At 42.6% G+C, this 14,704-nt stretch overlaps 1 protein-coding gene across 9 annotated transcripts; it reads left to right on the top strand.

The window, feature by feature from the left end:
* RNASEH1 (ribonuclease H1) lies at window positions 1–14,090 on the top strand. 9 transcript variants are annotated; one of them, XM_050950959.1, is made up of 9 exons: window positions 220–289; window positions 1,158–1,217; window positions 1,450–1,571; window positions 4,025–4,219; window positions 5,120–5,219; window positions 5,931–5,985; window positions 6,938–7,022; window positions 10,064–10,188; window positions 13,513–14,090. In XM_050950959.1, exons 2-9 carry the CDS (start codon window positions 1,168–1,170, stop codon window positions 13,597–13,599), a joined length of 819 nt encoding a protein of 272 aa, XP_050806916.1. In that variant the 5' UTR covers window positions 220–289; window positions 1,158–1,167; the 3' UTR covers window positions 13,600–14,090. The 9 variants fall into 9 exon arrangements, with proteins under 9 accessions (XP_050806912.1, XP_050806911.1, XP_050806916.1 ...); XM_050950961.1 differs by having other exon boundaries at window positions 274–289; window positions 1,155–1,217; XM_050950960.1 differs by lacking the exon at window positions 220–289 and adding an exon at window positions 1,000–1,042.
* Window positions 14,091–14,704: the final 614 nt, after the last annotated feature.

Genomic DNA, 14,704 nt, shown 5'->3' with positions numbered 1-14,704 from the left:
CAGCGCTCCAGTTCAATGCGAGCCCGCCCGGGGGCAGCTCCCTCTGAGGCTCTGATTGGTCGCGCCGCCTGCCCCATTTGCCCCCTCCTGAGCCGAGCTGCTGCAAAACTCTCCCCCTTGCCCTACCCCCAGCAGTATCGCAACACGCAACCAGTCTGGGGGCCGAAACCGAAAGAGCATCGGAGCGGCCAGCAGCTGTGCCCCCCCTGCGGGCCACGAGAGGGATCTGCGGGCCTCCCTCCGCCCCGCAGCGGCACGCCCGAGCCGGGAAGGCAGGAGGCCAGGAGAGGTTAGGCGGGGGGAAGAGACTGAACTGCTGGGCAGGTGAAGCGGCCTGACACACAGGGCCGACTCCAGGCCCCAGCGCGCCAAGCCGGGAGGGCGGCAGGCGGCTCCGGTGGACCTCCCGCAGGCGTCCGCTGGTCCCGCGGCTCCGGTGGAGCACGCCTGCGGGAGGTGCCCCGGAGCCGCGGGACCAGCGAGCGGCAGAGCACTCCCCGCGCGTGCCGCCGGCCTTGGGGCGGTGAAATGGCTAGGGCCGGCCCTGCTCACACACACGCGGGGGCGGGGCCGGGGCCGGGGCCGGGGAGCTCAGCTAGCTCAGGGCGGGCGCGAGCCGAAGCACGCGCTGGTTTGGAAAGCTGGGTGTGACTTTGGGGCTCTGCCACGCGGCCTGCGCTCTGGGGAGAGGGGTTTGGGGCGACCCGCTTCCACCTGAACCGCTTTAATAAAAACGCGTGTTCTGTCAGTTTGGTCCCGTGCGGGCCCTGTAACGAGCCGCCTGCCCTTGTCTGCCAGCCCTCGCTCGTCCAGCGAGTCCTGGAAGGAACTCCGGGCAAGGCTGGGCAATGCGCCTGCGCAGTCGGGCTTCTTACGCTGTAGAATACGCTCGCCGAAGGAACGGGAAGGTAGCTGCATAGTGCGCCTGCGCAATAGGTAGTCTAAGCTAGCTAGATGTGAGGCCTCTGCATTGCGCCTGCGCAGTAGGCGGGGTGAGCGAGGCTGCCGTCTTCTCAGAGGAAAGCGTCTGCGTGGGAGGCAGGTTGGTGGGCGGCAGCGGGTTTGAGGCTGAGGGCCGGTGGGGGCGAGCCGGGCGGCAGCGCCATGTTGCGGCGGCTGCTCGCGGCGCTCATTGACCGTTGTTTTGTCCCCAGCAGCGGGAGCAACATGTTCTACGCGGTGCGCAAAGGCAGGAGGATCGGAGTCTATCAGACCTGGTGAGGGTGGCTGCTCCCGAGTGGTCCCCACTCCCATCCCGCCTGGGGGTCCTCCCCGTACGGGGCAGGACCCAGGCACTGGCGTGATCCCCCTTCCCTACTAGGCCTACCCGGGCAGGCTTCTTCAACCCCTCCCGTCGGCTCGGGGTAGGAGGAGCCCGCGGGGTCCTGTCCCACCTCTGGGGCCGCCCAGCTCCGCGCTGACGGCCCGCCTGTCGCTGCTGTGTTGTAGGGAGGAGTGCCGAGAGCAGGTGAACAGGTACCCGGCCGCCAGCTTCAAGAAATTTGCCAGCGAGGCAGATGCTTGGTCCTTTGTGGGCAGCGAGTCACGGCAGTCCTCATCCCATTCAGCAGGTAATACCCAGCAAGCCCCTTCCACCTTCCCTGCGTGGGGCAGTGTCTGTACAGGAACATATGTACAGGACCACCAGGGGTATCGAGTCTGGTGCCCTGCCGGTAGTCCCATCACATACCTCCATGTGTACTTACTGTTAAAATGCTGTGTATTGCGATGGTGACAGCTCCTGTCCCAAACAACGTACACTATAAGGCTATGTTTCCACTACAGACCGTACAGCTGTACTTCAGACATGCCAAACCCATGGAGAAAATGCAGACATTAGGCTTGCTTTTGGCTTAATTGGCTTGTGAGTTGCTTGTTGACTAGTTCTTTAGCTTGTTGCTGTGTTTTTTTAATCGACTCCTGCCAAACAATGAGGAAGAGAGAGAGTCAGGGGTGCACAGCGGGCCCACCAGTCCAGACTGCAGGCCAGGAGGATTTAGTCACATGTTCTTAGGGATTGGCTTGTTTTGGCCTTGTTTTGAAATGAGATTAGCTCAGTGTTTCTCAAACTGGGATCACCGCTTGTGTAGGGAAAGCCCCTGGTGAGCGGGGCCAGTTTATTTACTTGCCCTGTCTGCAGGTCCGGCCGATTGTGGCTCCCACTGGCCGTGGTTCGCTGCTCCGAGCCAGTGGGAGCCGCTAAAAGCCAATGCTCAAACCACTGAGCTATCCCTCCCCTCTCTGTGTAGGAAGCGCCTGTGCTATAGCATTGCACATCGCTGCTCTGCCCTAGTGTGAACATACTTTTAGTATCAGACAAGAGACAGATGGGTACCAGTAGATGGGGAGTACAAGTAAACAATGAGACTATATAGGTTGCCATGAGAAGCAGTGGTCTCAACACGTTAAAGCTTCATTTTAAAAACCAGCTAGGTTTCTTGCCCTCACTACAGTTGGAAGGCTGTTCTGAGACAAATGAGTGTTACTTCCGAAGCGACAGCAGGTAAAAATAGGGTATAATAGTCTGATTTTTCTGAGATACAGGCACCCCCACAGCTCTCTCTCTGCTCAGTATCTCTGAAACCATACCATGCTGTGTGGCATATATTATATTTTGCATCCTATAACTCAGAGGTCCTCACTGTGGGGTGTGCCTCCCTGGGGGGCATGGAAAGTTCAGGGGAGCATAGTGGGGGGCCCAGGCTTGCCCTCAAGGGGGACAGGGAAGGAGTACTGCCTAATCAGGGCCCTGGCCTGGCTTCCAACCGCGGTTCTCGGAGCATGGATAGATTCCATTACTGGTAAGGGAGGGGTGTAACAAAGAGTTTGGGGACCACTGTTATAACTGGATGTAGATCAGTTGCTGTGGCATAGGACTGATGAATTATTGTCAGACAAGCTTCTTTTATCATTAAGTTAACTAAAATATTTCCATAAAATTTTCACTAATGTTATAGGGTGTTTAACAAGGCATCTCTCTGCTCTTCTTCCACTGCACACAGAGAGCACTTGGAGACACTCTGATTGTAAACACAATATGTGGTTTATTTACAGTGTTCCCCTCACCGGCAGCATCTTATTTACAACAGCATACCATCTTTAACTCCCTAGGTCATGGACAGGAAAGGTGGGAAATCTCTCTTGGGACTAATTCTGAGAGACTGGTTTTCTCCCACTACCAGTTCTTGCCAGTGCGTTATCTACCTTCTGAGCTAATGAGTTAATTAGCCTTATAGCTCACTGCAGCCCATCCCCAATCTATCCATTAGTCACAACTGTAGTAGTCAGTTTTATATTCCAGGCAACTGATTGGAGATACAGTGACAGAGTGGTAGTTCAGCTGCTCTGTCACTGGGTGGCATTTTCAAAAGGGCCCAGCACTGGCTTTTAATGGTGGTAGAGTTAAGGCAATGCTGAGTGCTTCTGCAAATCTGCACTGAGCTCATGTATCCTCAGTATCTAGTAAAACATCCAAGATAAGGAAAAATCAAAGATGGCTTTGGATTAAGTTATGTGAGGCATCGTTATTTACTATGCAACTTTAAGGCTTAGTCTGAGTATTGAACTCCTCTTCTAAAATTGAATTTAATTATGCTACTGCTAAAATTGGTAATTGGAAATTAAAAATCTATTTTAATATATTTACTCTTGCTAAAAATATTGCCACAGATTAAAAAAAATCTAGGAAACAGAAAAGCCAAATTGTAATATTAAAACATGAAGTTATGCTCAGCTATACGCAATATAGAAATACTACATGTGTGCAGTGTGGCTAAGTTAATTTTGAACCTTAACAGCTGCATGTCCTGATTGCTGAAATTTAACATAGCATTAATGATGACTTGTACATTTATTTCTGTTCTTCTTTTTTTTTTAAAAAATGCTGTGAAATTTAACTTGGTATTTCTGCCAGAGTGTCTTCCCTAGTAGTTTAACAAATAATTTCTAATACTGCTACAATTAGCCATGCAAATTATAACTTAACTTTTATATTTGTGTGTAATACTGTTTTTTTTTCTGTAAGGTATTAATAGCATATCTAGTTTAACACAAAAGAGTGACAGCTACTGGAATGAAATGGAGACAGCAAGCCCAAGTTACAGCACATGCAAGAGACCATATGAGCAGTCTTCGGAGGAAGAATCTAACAGAAAACGTGTAAAATACAATGAGACATACTCGGCATCTTCAGTGAGCAAAGATAAATTCTCATATATGGGTAAGCCTCTTTGATGGGGCTACAATTTATTGAAGTATATTTAATGAATATGAAGTATTTTAAACAGAGTATTTAACAAGTCCCTAAAGTTGCTGCTCTCACTAACAGCCAAAACCTGGTTCAAGTTGAAATTCTCTAGAGTGAAGAAGCTTTGGCATGTCTTTTTCTGTGAGAAGCCCTCAACTATTGCTGCTTGGTTTAACAGTGTAGATCTAACCTTTATGGTATGCCTGGAAAATTATCTCCTCTTGCTGACATTTAGCCCCTAGTCCTCCCTTACAGGTGATCGAGGTAGGGCATTAAAGAAACTTTTATTTTCGTGTGTGGGAGAACTGGATATCTGAATGCAAGAATTACAGTTCTGGCATTCTAATAGTAATGTTTAGAGTGCCTTCAGAACAATAAATTTAAGTAATCTTATCATAAAGCATATTTTGAGTATATAACACTAGTCATCATTACATGGCTTTATCTGGCCACTGTAAACAGGATGAAATCATGTTTTAACTGATATGGAATCATGTCAGAGCCCTGAGTAAATACACTTGAGTGAACACATTTAAACATGTATTTTAACTTTTCATTGAGACTGATGGCCATCTTAGAAAAATAAGATGGGAGCTGGAGTTGGGAGCATGAAGCTCTTCCACACAATCTTGAGGCTTGGCAAAAATTGACGTTCTTGTGAAAAAAGTTGGGGCTAAAATTATTTCATGGATTCTGCAGCCGTGCAGGATGATGTATACAACTTCTATGTGAAGAAGTTGCTGGAGCATTATTGGAGGAAATATAAATCTGTTAAGAAACAATTTTCTGTATTTGAAAGAGGCTTATGCCTTTGAACAATTAAAAATTGTTTTGTGACATTTTAAATAGATTGCATGTATCCATCTCTTGCAGGTGACTCTGTAGTTGTTTATACGGATGGCTGCTGCTCAAGTAATGGGCGTCGTAAGGCACGTGCTGGAGTAGGAGTCTATTGGGGACCAGACCACCCTTTGTAAGTAATTTTGAGATCATAGTTAAATCACTTGCTGTACAAAAACTTACTAATATTGGTCTTGTGTAATTCATCACTTAAATTGTATGGCCTTTAAATTCAGCGACTTCAGAATGCGAAACCCAGTTACTTCATGCGTCTGAAGAAGTGAGTATTCACCCACGAAAGCTTATGCTCCAATACGTCTGTTAGTCTGTAAGGTGCCACAGGACTCCTTGTCGCCTTTTACAGATCCAGACTAACACAGCTACCCCTCTGATACTTAACTTGACTGAGACTTTCTTGAATAATATTACCAAATTTATGTAAATAATGAGCTAGAAAGAGTAAACTCAGTTATTAAATTGGGATGTTGAATATCAGCCATCACTGAGGGCAGAAATAAAGGTGCCTGTAGAGGTTAGAAAGGTAGGCAAAATATAACCAGACTCAGCCTGGACAAATGCAAGGTAATATCTTTGGGAAGATTTAATTTAGGCTCCCATTAAGTGCTTCCACAAGTTTATATTAAAATGACTGTTCTCAACCTGGAGGTTCAACCTGCAGTAGGGACAGGGCCAAGCATGCCTAAATTTCAGATTAGGTGCCACTTAAGTTTTTAAGTTCCCTTTCAGGGGAAATTTTAGTTATGCCTCAATTCTGCCTAATCTGTGGCTATACACTCATGCAGTAGTGTGAACCACTAATGTGTTTTGTGTTGCTTTTAAACAGAAATACTAGTGATAGGCTTTCTGGACGGCAGACCAACCAAAGAGCTGAAATACATGTAAGTTGTGACGTTTTAAAATTGTTTTATACTTGTGGGAAAGAACTGAGCACTATGACTCCACGCAACTCAATCAGCTGCTAAAGCTCTCAGGTATTTTCAGACATTCAATTTAGATTTAGTAGGGCTCTGCTGTGGGGGTTTTAGCAATGATACAAGTCAAGAAGGAAGCTGGTGATTCTGCTAACAGTATTTCTGCATAGGAGTTGGTAGAGTTGCTTTCTGGAACTCACATTGGCTTCTTCTCTGAGGTTTCTACCTCATAATGTTTGTATTTAGTTCTGTTCATCCTGTCTCAAGGAAGATAGTTCAGAAGTAGAAAGGAGTTCAGAGACAAATGATGGCAAGACTTTTTTCTATGAAAGAGAACATTAGGACTGTTCAGTTTAGATATGAAATGAATAACAGCAGGCATGATGGAGGTCTACAGAACAATATCTGGTGTAATGAAGATAAAATGGTGCTCCTATTTGAAAGATAAGGATAATCCAATGAAATTGAAAGGTGACATTCAGAACTGATACAAGGAACTACTTATTAACACAATGCACAACTAACCTTTGAAATAATAAAATATCATTGATGTCAAGATCTTAAGATTCAAAACAGCATCAGACATTTATGTGAATAATCAGAACATCCACAGTTCTATTAGAGGAAAATAGCCAGTATATAAACCCTCATGGTTGAAGGGATGAGCCAATCATTAGCTGGCAGGATTAAGAAGTTTCTTCTAGGGACTAGTTATTCTATAATCAGCTACTCTGTCTTCCACCTTCCACTGAGGCATGTTGTATCCTGTCTCTGGCAGACTTCTCGACTGTGGGACATCTGATATGTTACTGCAATTTTTGTGTCTGTCTTCACACTAAATTCTCTAGTTGTATTTCTTATGTATGTATTTTTTTGTTCACAATCTTCTGAATTATGATTATTGAAACACTTCTTTTAGGCAGCCTGCAAAGCAATAGAGCAAGCAAAGAGTCAAAACATCAAGAAACTGGTTCTTTACACTGATAGCAAGTTCACTATAAATGGTAAGTTAATGATTTCAGCTCTGCTGTGCATTGAATGTAGAATACATACCTTCATTGTATAAGCCCCACAAATCTGTTTCTGTAAAATCAGCAAAGAATCCTGTGGCACCTTATAGACTAACAGACGTTTTGGAGCATGAGCTTTCGTGGGTGAATACCCACTTCCTCAGATGCGTGTCAGACATGCATCTGAGGAAGTGGGTATTCACCCACGAAAGCTCATGCTCCAAAATGTCTGTTAGTCTGGATCTGTAAAAGCAGCAAAGAATCCACTAACACAGCTACCCCTCTGATACTTTCTGTAAAATGGTTTGTGTTTTTTTTAGATGGTGTGTAGGGAAGGGATTATGCATAACTCATTTCAATTCCCAGTAATAGCAGGGAAAAGGACTCCAAGAACACCCTGCATAGCTTGCCAAAATCACATCCACTGTTTGTATCAAACTCTGGAATAGACAAGATACCTAGTTTAGCAACTGATGTAGGAAATAGTTTTAAAATATCAGATACTGAATGTCTATAATAAAGGATTTTCTTGCAGAAGTTCTGGATGCAATATACAAAATGGTGTATGAATTTTCATACAAAGCCCTATAAATGTAGGCTGTATATCTGAAAATGGCCAGCAAAGTAGTACTGTATTAGGAAACTGCCTGTTCTCTCCTCCTCCTTCTCCCCCCCCCGCCCCTTTGTTCTTGTATCAAAGTTTAAAAAAAAAAACAAAAACACAACCCTGAAACATTTCAAGATTGTTCTGCTTGTTTTTACTTCTAGCAATGTTATTCAAGTCTATTCTTCCCTGGCTTTCATGGAAGACTGCTGGAGGATGGTGTCTCCCAATGTATATTGTGAGATTTCACCTTAGGTGTTAATGTTGAATTTTTACAAGACCTCCTATAAGTAGTAGGCAGTGGAGCTAATGTGTTCTCTAATAGACTAAACCCCTTTTTCCCCACTTACTCAGCTTGCAGTCCCTTGTGGTTTATAATTTCGGAGTATAGGTATAGCCTGAATTTCTAACATGAAAGCAGACAGAGAAAAACATTTAGGTCTTTTATGTGAAGCAAAAGGCACAATTGCATCTTCTTCGCAGGTCACTTCTAACAGACTGGATCCCAGAGTCCTTTTTAATTTTTCTTGTAGTCTGAGCACAAGCTCTTTATGGGAACTCCTGAGATCTAATAAACTAACCATCACTGTGTTTGGCAAGTCAATTTGTCTGCCTCAGTTTCTCCCATTGTAAAATGTGACTGATGGCTTTTGGGATGAGTTGATCTATTTAAGTGCTTTCAAGACAAAGTTTATATGTACTTAATGATTTGGGTACAGTATCGAGTCTGGCTTCCTTGTTGCTCAGATAATTGGATGAGATTTGTGTAATTGGTTTTTAGCTATACTTTCCCAAAATTAGGGAGGCTGTTGGGCAGAACAAAGACTTTGTATGATTTTTGCATTGCAGATGAGAGAACTTTTCATCTGTTTTTCCCTCAAAGCATAAGCCAGCAGCTCAGAGGGCAAATGAGCTGGAAGTAATTTGATGCCTCCTCTAGGAGGCGATGCCCTCACCCTGGAGAGGCCAAGGAGCTACTGGACAGGGAAAGGGGGATGCTTGGGTGGAAGTAGTAGTGCAGGGAGCTGTCCCGTTTCCCCCCTGTCTTAAACTCTGGTAACTCCCACTTCTATGTGGGAAAAAGTGGAAGGGAGGTTCCTAATAGCATTGGCCCCAGAAAGTGGAGGGGTTGCTAAGCAAGGGCTCAGTGGACCAGGGAGTTAAAACCAGCAAGGAAGCAGAAGAGATGGGGAAGATCAGAGTGGGTGGGAAAGAGGAATAATAGATCCATTAAGTAATCTGTTTCCTTCCACTTCAGTTGCCCCACCAGGGGGCAACCAGTTCATACAAATTTGCGGATGCGACTGGTTATGGGAGCCTTTGGTCTGGCTTCCTGGAAAGAGTCCTTAGTGGAATGAGAATTAACAGCTCAGTTTAGTTAGTTCATACTGCCAGGCATAAAGTGGCCAATTCTATTCTGGTAACTATTTCATTAGTACACTTGTTTAATGAAGGGCACTCCTGTCTTGGACAAATTGACTGTTAATTATTTCTTTGACCAGTAGTAGATGACTTTCTAACTCTTAATTAAAATATTGTTACTTTCTCTCAGTGACTTCTAGGTTTATGTTACGGTTCATGTTGTTCTGAATGTGTTCCGCTGTATGCCTTCTTTTTTAGGTGTTTATGCATTCCCACCATCTATGCGCCTCTTCTGACCTTCAAATAAAATAAGTTATTAAAGCTCTAGTTAGAGCTGCACTCTGTTAACTCTATTGGCAAACAGACCCTCAACTTCAATTTATTGCAGTTCGCCTGGTAAACTTGCACTTAAGTGAATCTAAACTCATGTATTATGCTCACAAACGGTGAGCATCAGTACCAGTCAATGGGGAAGCATAGGTGTAAGGACAGATGCTGGAAAGAGACAGTCATTCTGAAAGACTGTATTAGAGAATGAAATCAGCATGTTTCACAGATTGCCACCTGTGTCTTTAATGCATTTGTGGAGAAAGTTAGTAACTGATAGCAGTATGGTCTTGTAGCATTAAAGTCATTGGGCGTGGGACCATACCCACAGTCTGTAGAGATAACAGGAAGAACAGTAGCTCTAGAGTAAATAAAGCACGTTATGGGGATAATGACTAAGACTAAGATTTTTGTCATGGGTATTTTTTAGAAAAAGTCATAGGACAGGTCGCATGCAATAAACAAATTAATGGAAGCCTGAGACCTGTCCTTGAATTACTTAGAATACCCTGTTGAAGTGATTAGAGTTTTTGGTTCTGATCTTTACATGGCAAGGATTTGAAAAAAAGATAAAATTTCCTAAATAACTTCCTTTTAAAGACATGGTCATGGATAATCTTCCTATGCAGTAGCCACAAGTTATTTACATTCTTGCTGAATTTTAAAAATATATCCAGTTTGTACTTGTATTTAGAAACTGTAATTATCTTCCAATAAAACATATTAATTTGTTTTTCCATAGGTGTAACAAGTTGGGTAGACAACTGGAAAAATAATGGCTGGAGAACAAGCACAGGAAAAGATGTAATAAATAAAGAAGACTTTGAAAGACTTGATAAGCTTTCAGAGGGAATGGAAATTCAGTGGGTGAGTAATTTGGTGGTGGTAATTGTGACTGAATAAGCTCTACTAACTTTTGCCTCTAAAAATATTTTATACGTTTTCACAAATAAGAGCATCATAAGGAGTTTTAATAAACTTAAAACTACCATGAATCCACGTAAGTACCAGGAAAATTATTAGCTCCATCCAAAATAATCAAGATTCTGTTACCAAGTAATAATTTAAGAAATACACATAAAAGGATCTAGTAGATCTTATCAAACAATATACTTAAACATTTGCTCATATATTGCCCACCAAGAAAATCACCACAGTTAAATCTCTAGGGCATTTCCAGGAAAAAGGTGCAAAGCTCAGATCTAACTAAAATACAGAGAAACTAACAGAGGATGGTTAGAGCTGAAGGTCAAAAATTTAAGAATTCTTAAATTAATCAATTTTCAGGGTATGTAACTTGATACAGTAAAACTTTTTTTTTTTTTTACTTTTAGCAGAACTGAAATGTGTCAGAAGCCAGCAGGGTGCAAAACAAACTAACTCAGATTTTCTGTGGTATATTCAAAGCTTTTCCAAGAATATTAGAAGCATGAATATGGCAGTCCTTAGAAAACCTGTATTAGCTCTCAATTTGGTAAGAACTCTGTCTCAAATGTAGAAGTAGGATACAGTAACTTTTTTTGCTGAGTAGCTAGTTATATTATTTTAAATTGAGTCTGTAACCTTTAACTCTTCTAGTAGAAATAAATGCAGCATTGAGAAGAACTTATTGTCCCCATAGCTACATTTCTAATTATTCTAAATTTGCCTGTAACCTTCCAGAGATACCTAACTCAGAATCAAATCTCTGCACCATTGCCTTTATGGCTAGTGAAACAGAATCCAAGGAAATGAACTATTAAGTAATCCCTACAAAACAATACAGTGGGCATAAGTGGAGGCTTTATACTTCTCATGGGGGACTTTTCCTAGAGGAAGTTCCTTCCCTTATTGTACTTTTGCTGTCATTCAAATACTCCACTGATGTATTCTGTTCAGATGTCAAAGGCTGACTAGATATTGTCTCCTCCACCTTGTCTCACTAGTAGAAATATAAGCTCCGGGTTGCAGTTAAGCAAACAACTGTACTGAACTAAAATTTTAATCTGTCTTTTATCTGACTTCCCCTGGCTAGAAACAAAACATAAACTTCCAAATACAGCAGAAAATCCATCTGACAGTGGCTGGAGCACTGTATTCTGGCACTTCAGGGAGGGAGTCTTGTCTTTATAGGCTTCCACTCTACATTTTCTCTCCAGTAGTGCTGCATTGGGAATAGAATTGGTGGAACTGTTCAGATTTTAACAGAACAAATCACCACAATAAGAAGAGCAAAGAGTCTTGTGGCACCTTATAGACTAATAGACGTATTGGAGCATGAGCTTCTATGGGTGAATACTCACTTCACCCCGAAAGCTCATGCTCCAATACGTCTGTTAGTCTATAAGGTGCCACAGGACTCTTTGCTGCTTTTACAGATCCAGACTAACACAGCTACTCTTCTGATACTTGACACAATAAGAGGAGTATCCTGTGCTAGTCTGAAAACCAGACAGTGCTGCATTTCATGAACTTGGCACTTAAGTGAGAGCTGAGAATGTTGTGTTTGAGAAATGGTGGCAGAGCTTATATTATGGCCTTTGAGTGAGACTGCCATATGTAAAAGAGGTAAATGACTTATTTGAGTTACGAGGAGTCTCGTGGCACCTTAAAGACTAACAGATTTATTTGGGTATAAGCATTCATGGATAAAAAAATACTTCTTCAGATGCATGGGGTGAAAATTACAGATGCAAGCATAAATATACTGGCACATGAAGAGAAGGGGGTTACCTTACAAGTGGAGAACCAATGATGACAAGGCCAATACAGTCAGGGTGGATGTGGTCCACTCCCAATAATTGATTGAGGAGGTCTCAATACCAAGAGAGGACCTACACGCCTCCAGCTTCCATCCAGGACTCATCACATGATCCATTGTCTACAGCCAAGCCCTAGGATACAACCAAATTTGCTCAAATCCTTCAAAGACAAACACAAACACCTACAAGATCTTTATCAAGCATTCTTAAAACTACAATACCCAGGTGGAGAAGTGAGGAGACAGATTTACAGAGTTAGACAAGTACCCAGAAGCCGCCTACTACAGGACAGGCCCAACAAGAAAAATAACTTACATCCCCCAGCCAAAACCTCTCTAGCATATCATCAGTTATTGGGAGTGGGCCACACCCACCCTGACTGTATTGGCCTTATCATCACTGGTTCTCCCTTCTCTTCATGTGCCAGTATATTTATGCTTGTGTCTGTAATTTTCATTCCATGCATCTGAAGAAGTAGGGGAAAAAAAACACATGAAAGCTTATGCCCAATTAAATCCCTCTTTAAGGTGCCACCGGACTCCTCACTGTTTTTGTGGATACAGACTAACACAGCTACCCTTCTGTTATTTGAGCCAATAGATTCTGGGCTGCTCCTGGATCACTGAGTTCATCTGCAACTGGTGTAGTAACTTCTAGTCTAGACCTCAACCAACTATATGTCTTTGTCACCTCAGGGTGAGAGCGCCACATGTTGCTGCACATATTCTATATTTTGAGACCACTTGAAAAATGAAGCTAGTACTAATACTGCTCTAACTTGTTTAAGCAGGGTTTAATGTCAGCAGTATGTGTAGCTAATGGTCCAGGATTTAAGGATGGTGTTCAGGGTGTTGATTTTTAGCCAGGAAAGCCCTTTCTCTCTGCTGGTTGTTATAGTGCTGTAGTTGTATTCCTGTTAGCCTCCATCCATTTATGTTCATCATGGGTCTTCTCCATGATGAGTCCTTGATTTTAGAACTTTTTACTCCTCTTGCTTCTACTGCCAGAGCCTCTGTGCAACCTTCTGGACATAATGCGGAACCCATCTTTCCCCGCACCTTCAAACCTCTGGGGAGGGAAATGGCTATGGGTTGGAAAGGTTTGGGTTTATAATTGCTAATGCATATTAAGTGTGGGTTTGGGTTGTTTTTTTTTTTTTTTTGCATTAGTAATGTATGGAGTTGGCACTCAGCATTGGATATCTGCTCGAGGCTTACCTACATTTTAATAAATAAAATAAGGCTCTAACTCTGAGATAGGAACCAGTTAAAAGAATCTAGCTGTGAGAAGCCCTACTATATGTAGAAGCAATTATTTAATACTCTAGAGAGGTGCTATTATACTTGGGATTAATAAAGAATGACCAGGTGATCAGATTTGGTGTGGTCTCTTGACTATTTGAATCTTGGTAGGGTGTTGACTCGAATAACTTTTAGACTTCTCTCAACAGATGCATGTTCCTGGTCATGCTGGCTTTACAGGAAATGAAGCAGCTGATAGACTTGCAAGAGAAGGAGCTGGAAAACAAAACTTCTAGCATGCTATCATGACTAGAAAACTTCATTCTTGCTAACTAAAGACTGTTTAATTCATAAGACAGACTCTTTTCAGTGTGAAAACTTCCAGTTGGAATTGTTCAAAATAAGTTAATTTAAACTTTGTTATAACTATACTTACCTTATTTCTGGTTTAACATTTTAAATATACACTGTCCTGTATAAACACACCAACTTTTTTAGGGTGTTCAGGTGTCTTGGTTAATCACTGCTTTGTTGGTAGAGGCTTGTTTAACTATTAACTGAACATTCAAATATTGGTAAAAGAAAGGTGTCCAGTATTTTTAGTCCCAGTTGCCACAATGCCTGTTAAGAATTTTTTTAGACGTTCCATAATGGAGATACAACTTTGGGTTTTACAAAGTATAATTGTTTCAAAAAGTTTATGAAGGGAAATCTGTTACAATCTGAATGCTAGACAGATGTTGTTTTCCCTTTACCAAAAGTATTGAAATAAATTTAAACTTGAGAAGTTTGATGTTAGTATGGTTTTTTCTATGCTATTTGTTTATAAACAAAGTGCAGTGGTAATTATTTGAACTGCATAATCCTGTAAAACATAACTTTCCCCAACTGCACTTCCTCAAATGCTAACAAGTACACCTCTACCTCAACATAAAGCTGTCCTTGGGCGCCAAAAATCTTACCGCATTGTAGGTGAAACCATGTTATATTGAACTTGCTTTGATCCACTGGAATGCGCAGCCCCGCCCCGCCACAGCACTGCTTTACCACATTTTATCCAAATTCATGTTATATTGGGTGGCATTATTGCGGTAGCAGTGTGTTTGTATGTTTTCTTGTAAGAGTATTATGGATGTAAATATTTGGTTAAAGTTAATCGGTTAAATGATTAAAATTACATCGTTTAACGGGTTAACTTATCAGAGGTTGCTCGGGCGGGCAGGGGCTGGGGTCCTGCTGGGGCTGCAGGCCTGGGCCCTGCTGTAGGCTGCCGCAGCTGCCTGCTGCGACAAGGGCTGGAGTCCCGCCAGCCCGACATGGATCCGTGTGGCCGACCCAGCATGGCCAGCCAGCTGCCATGGTAAATGGTTACGGTCTGGTTAACCGGTTAACCTTTTACAT

The sequence above is a fragment of the Gopherus flavomarginatus genome, chromosome 4 (genome assembly GCF_025201925.1).
Source record: "Gopherus flavomarginatus isolate rGopFla2 chromosome 4, rGopFla2.mat.asm, whole genome shotgun sequence".
Lineage (NCBI taxonomy): Eukaryota > Metazoa > Chordata > Testudines > Testudinidae > Gopherus > Gopherus flavomarginatus.
The sequence above is the reverse complement of the archived record's forward strand: the minus strand, read 5'-3'. Positions and strand labels throughout refer to the sequence as shown.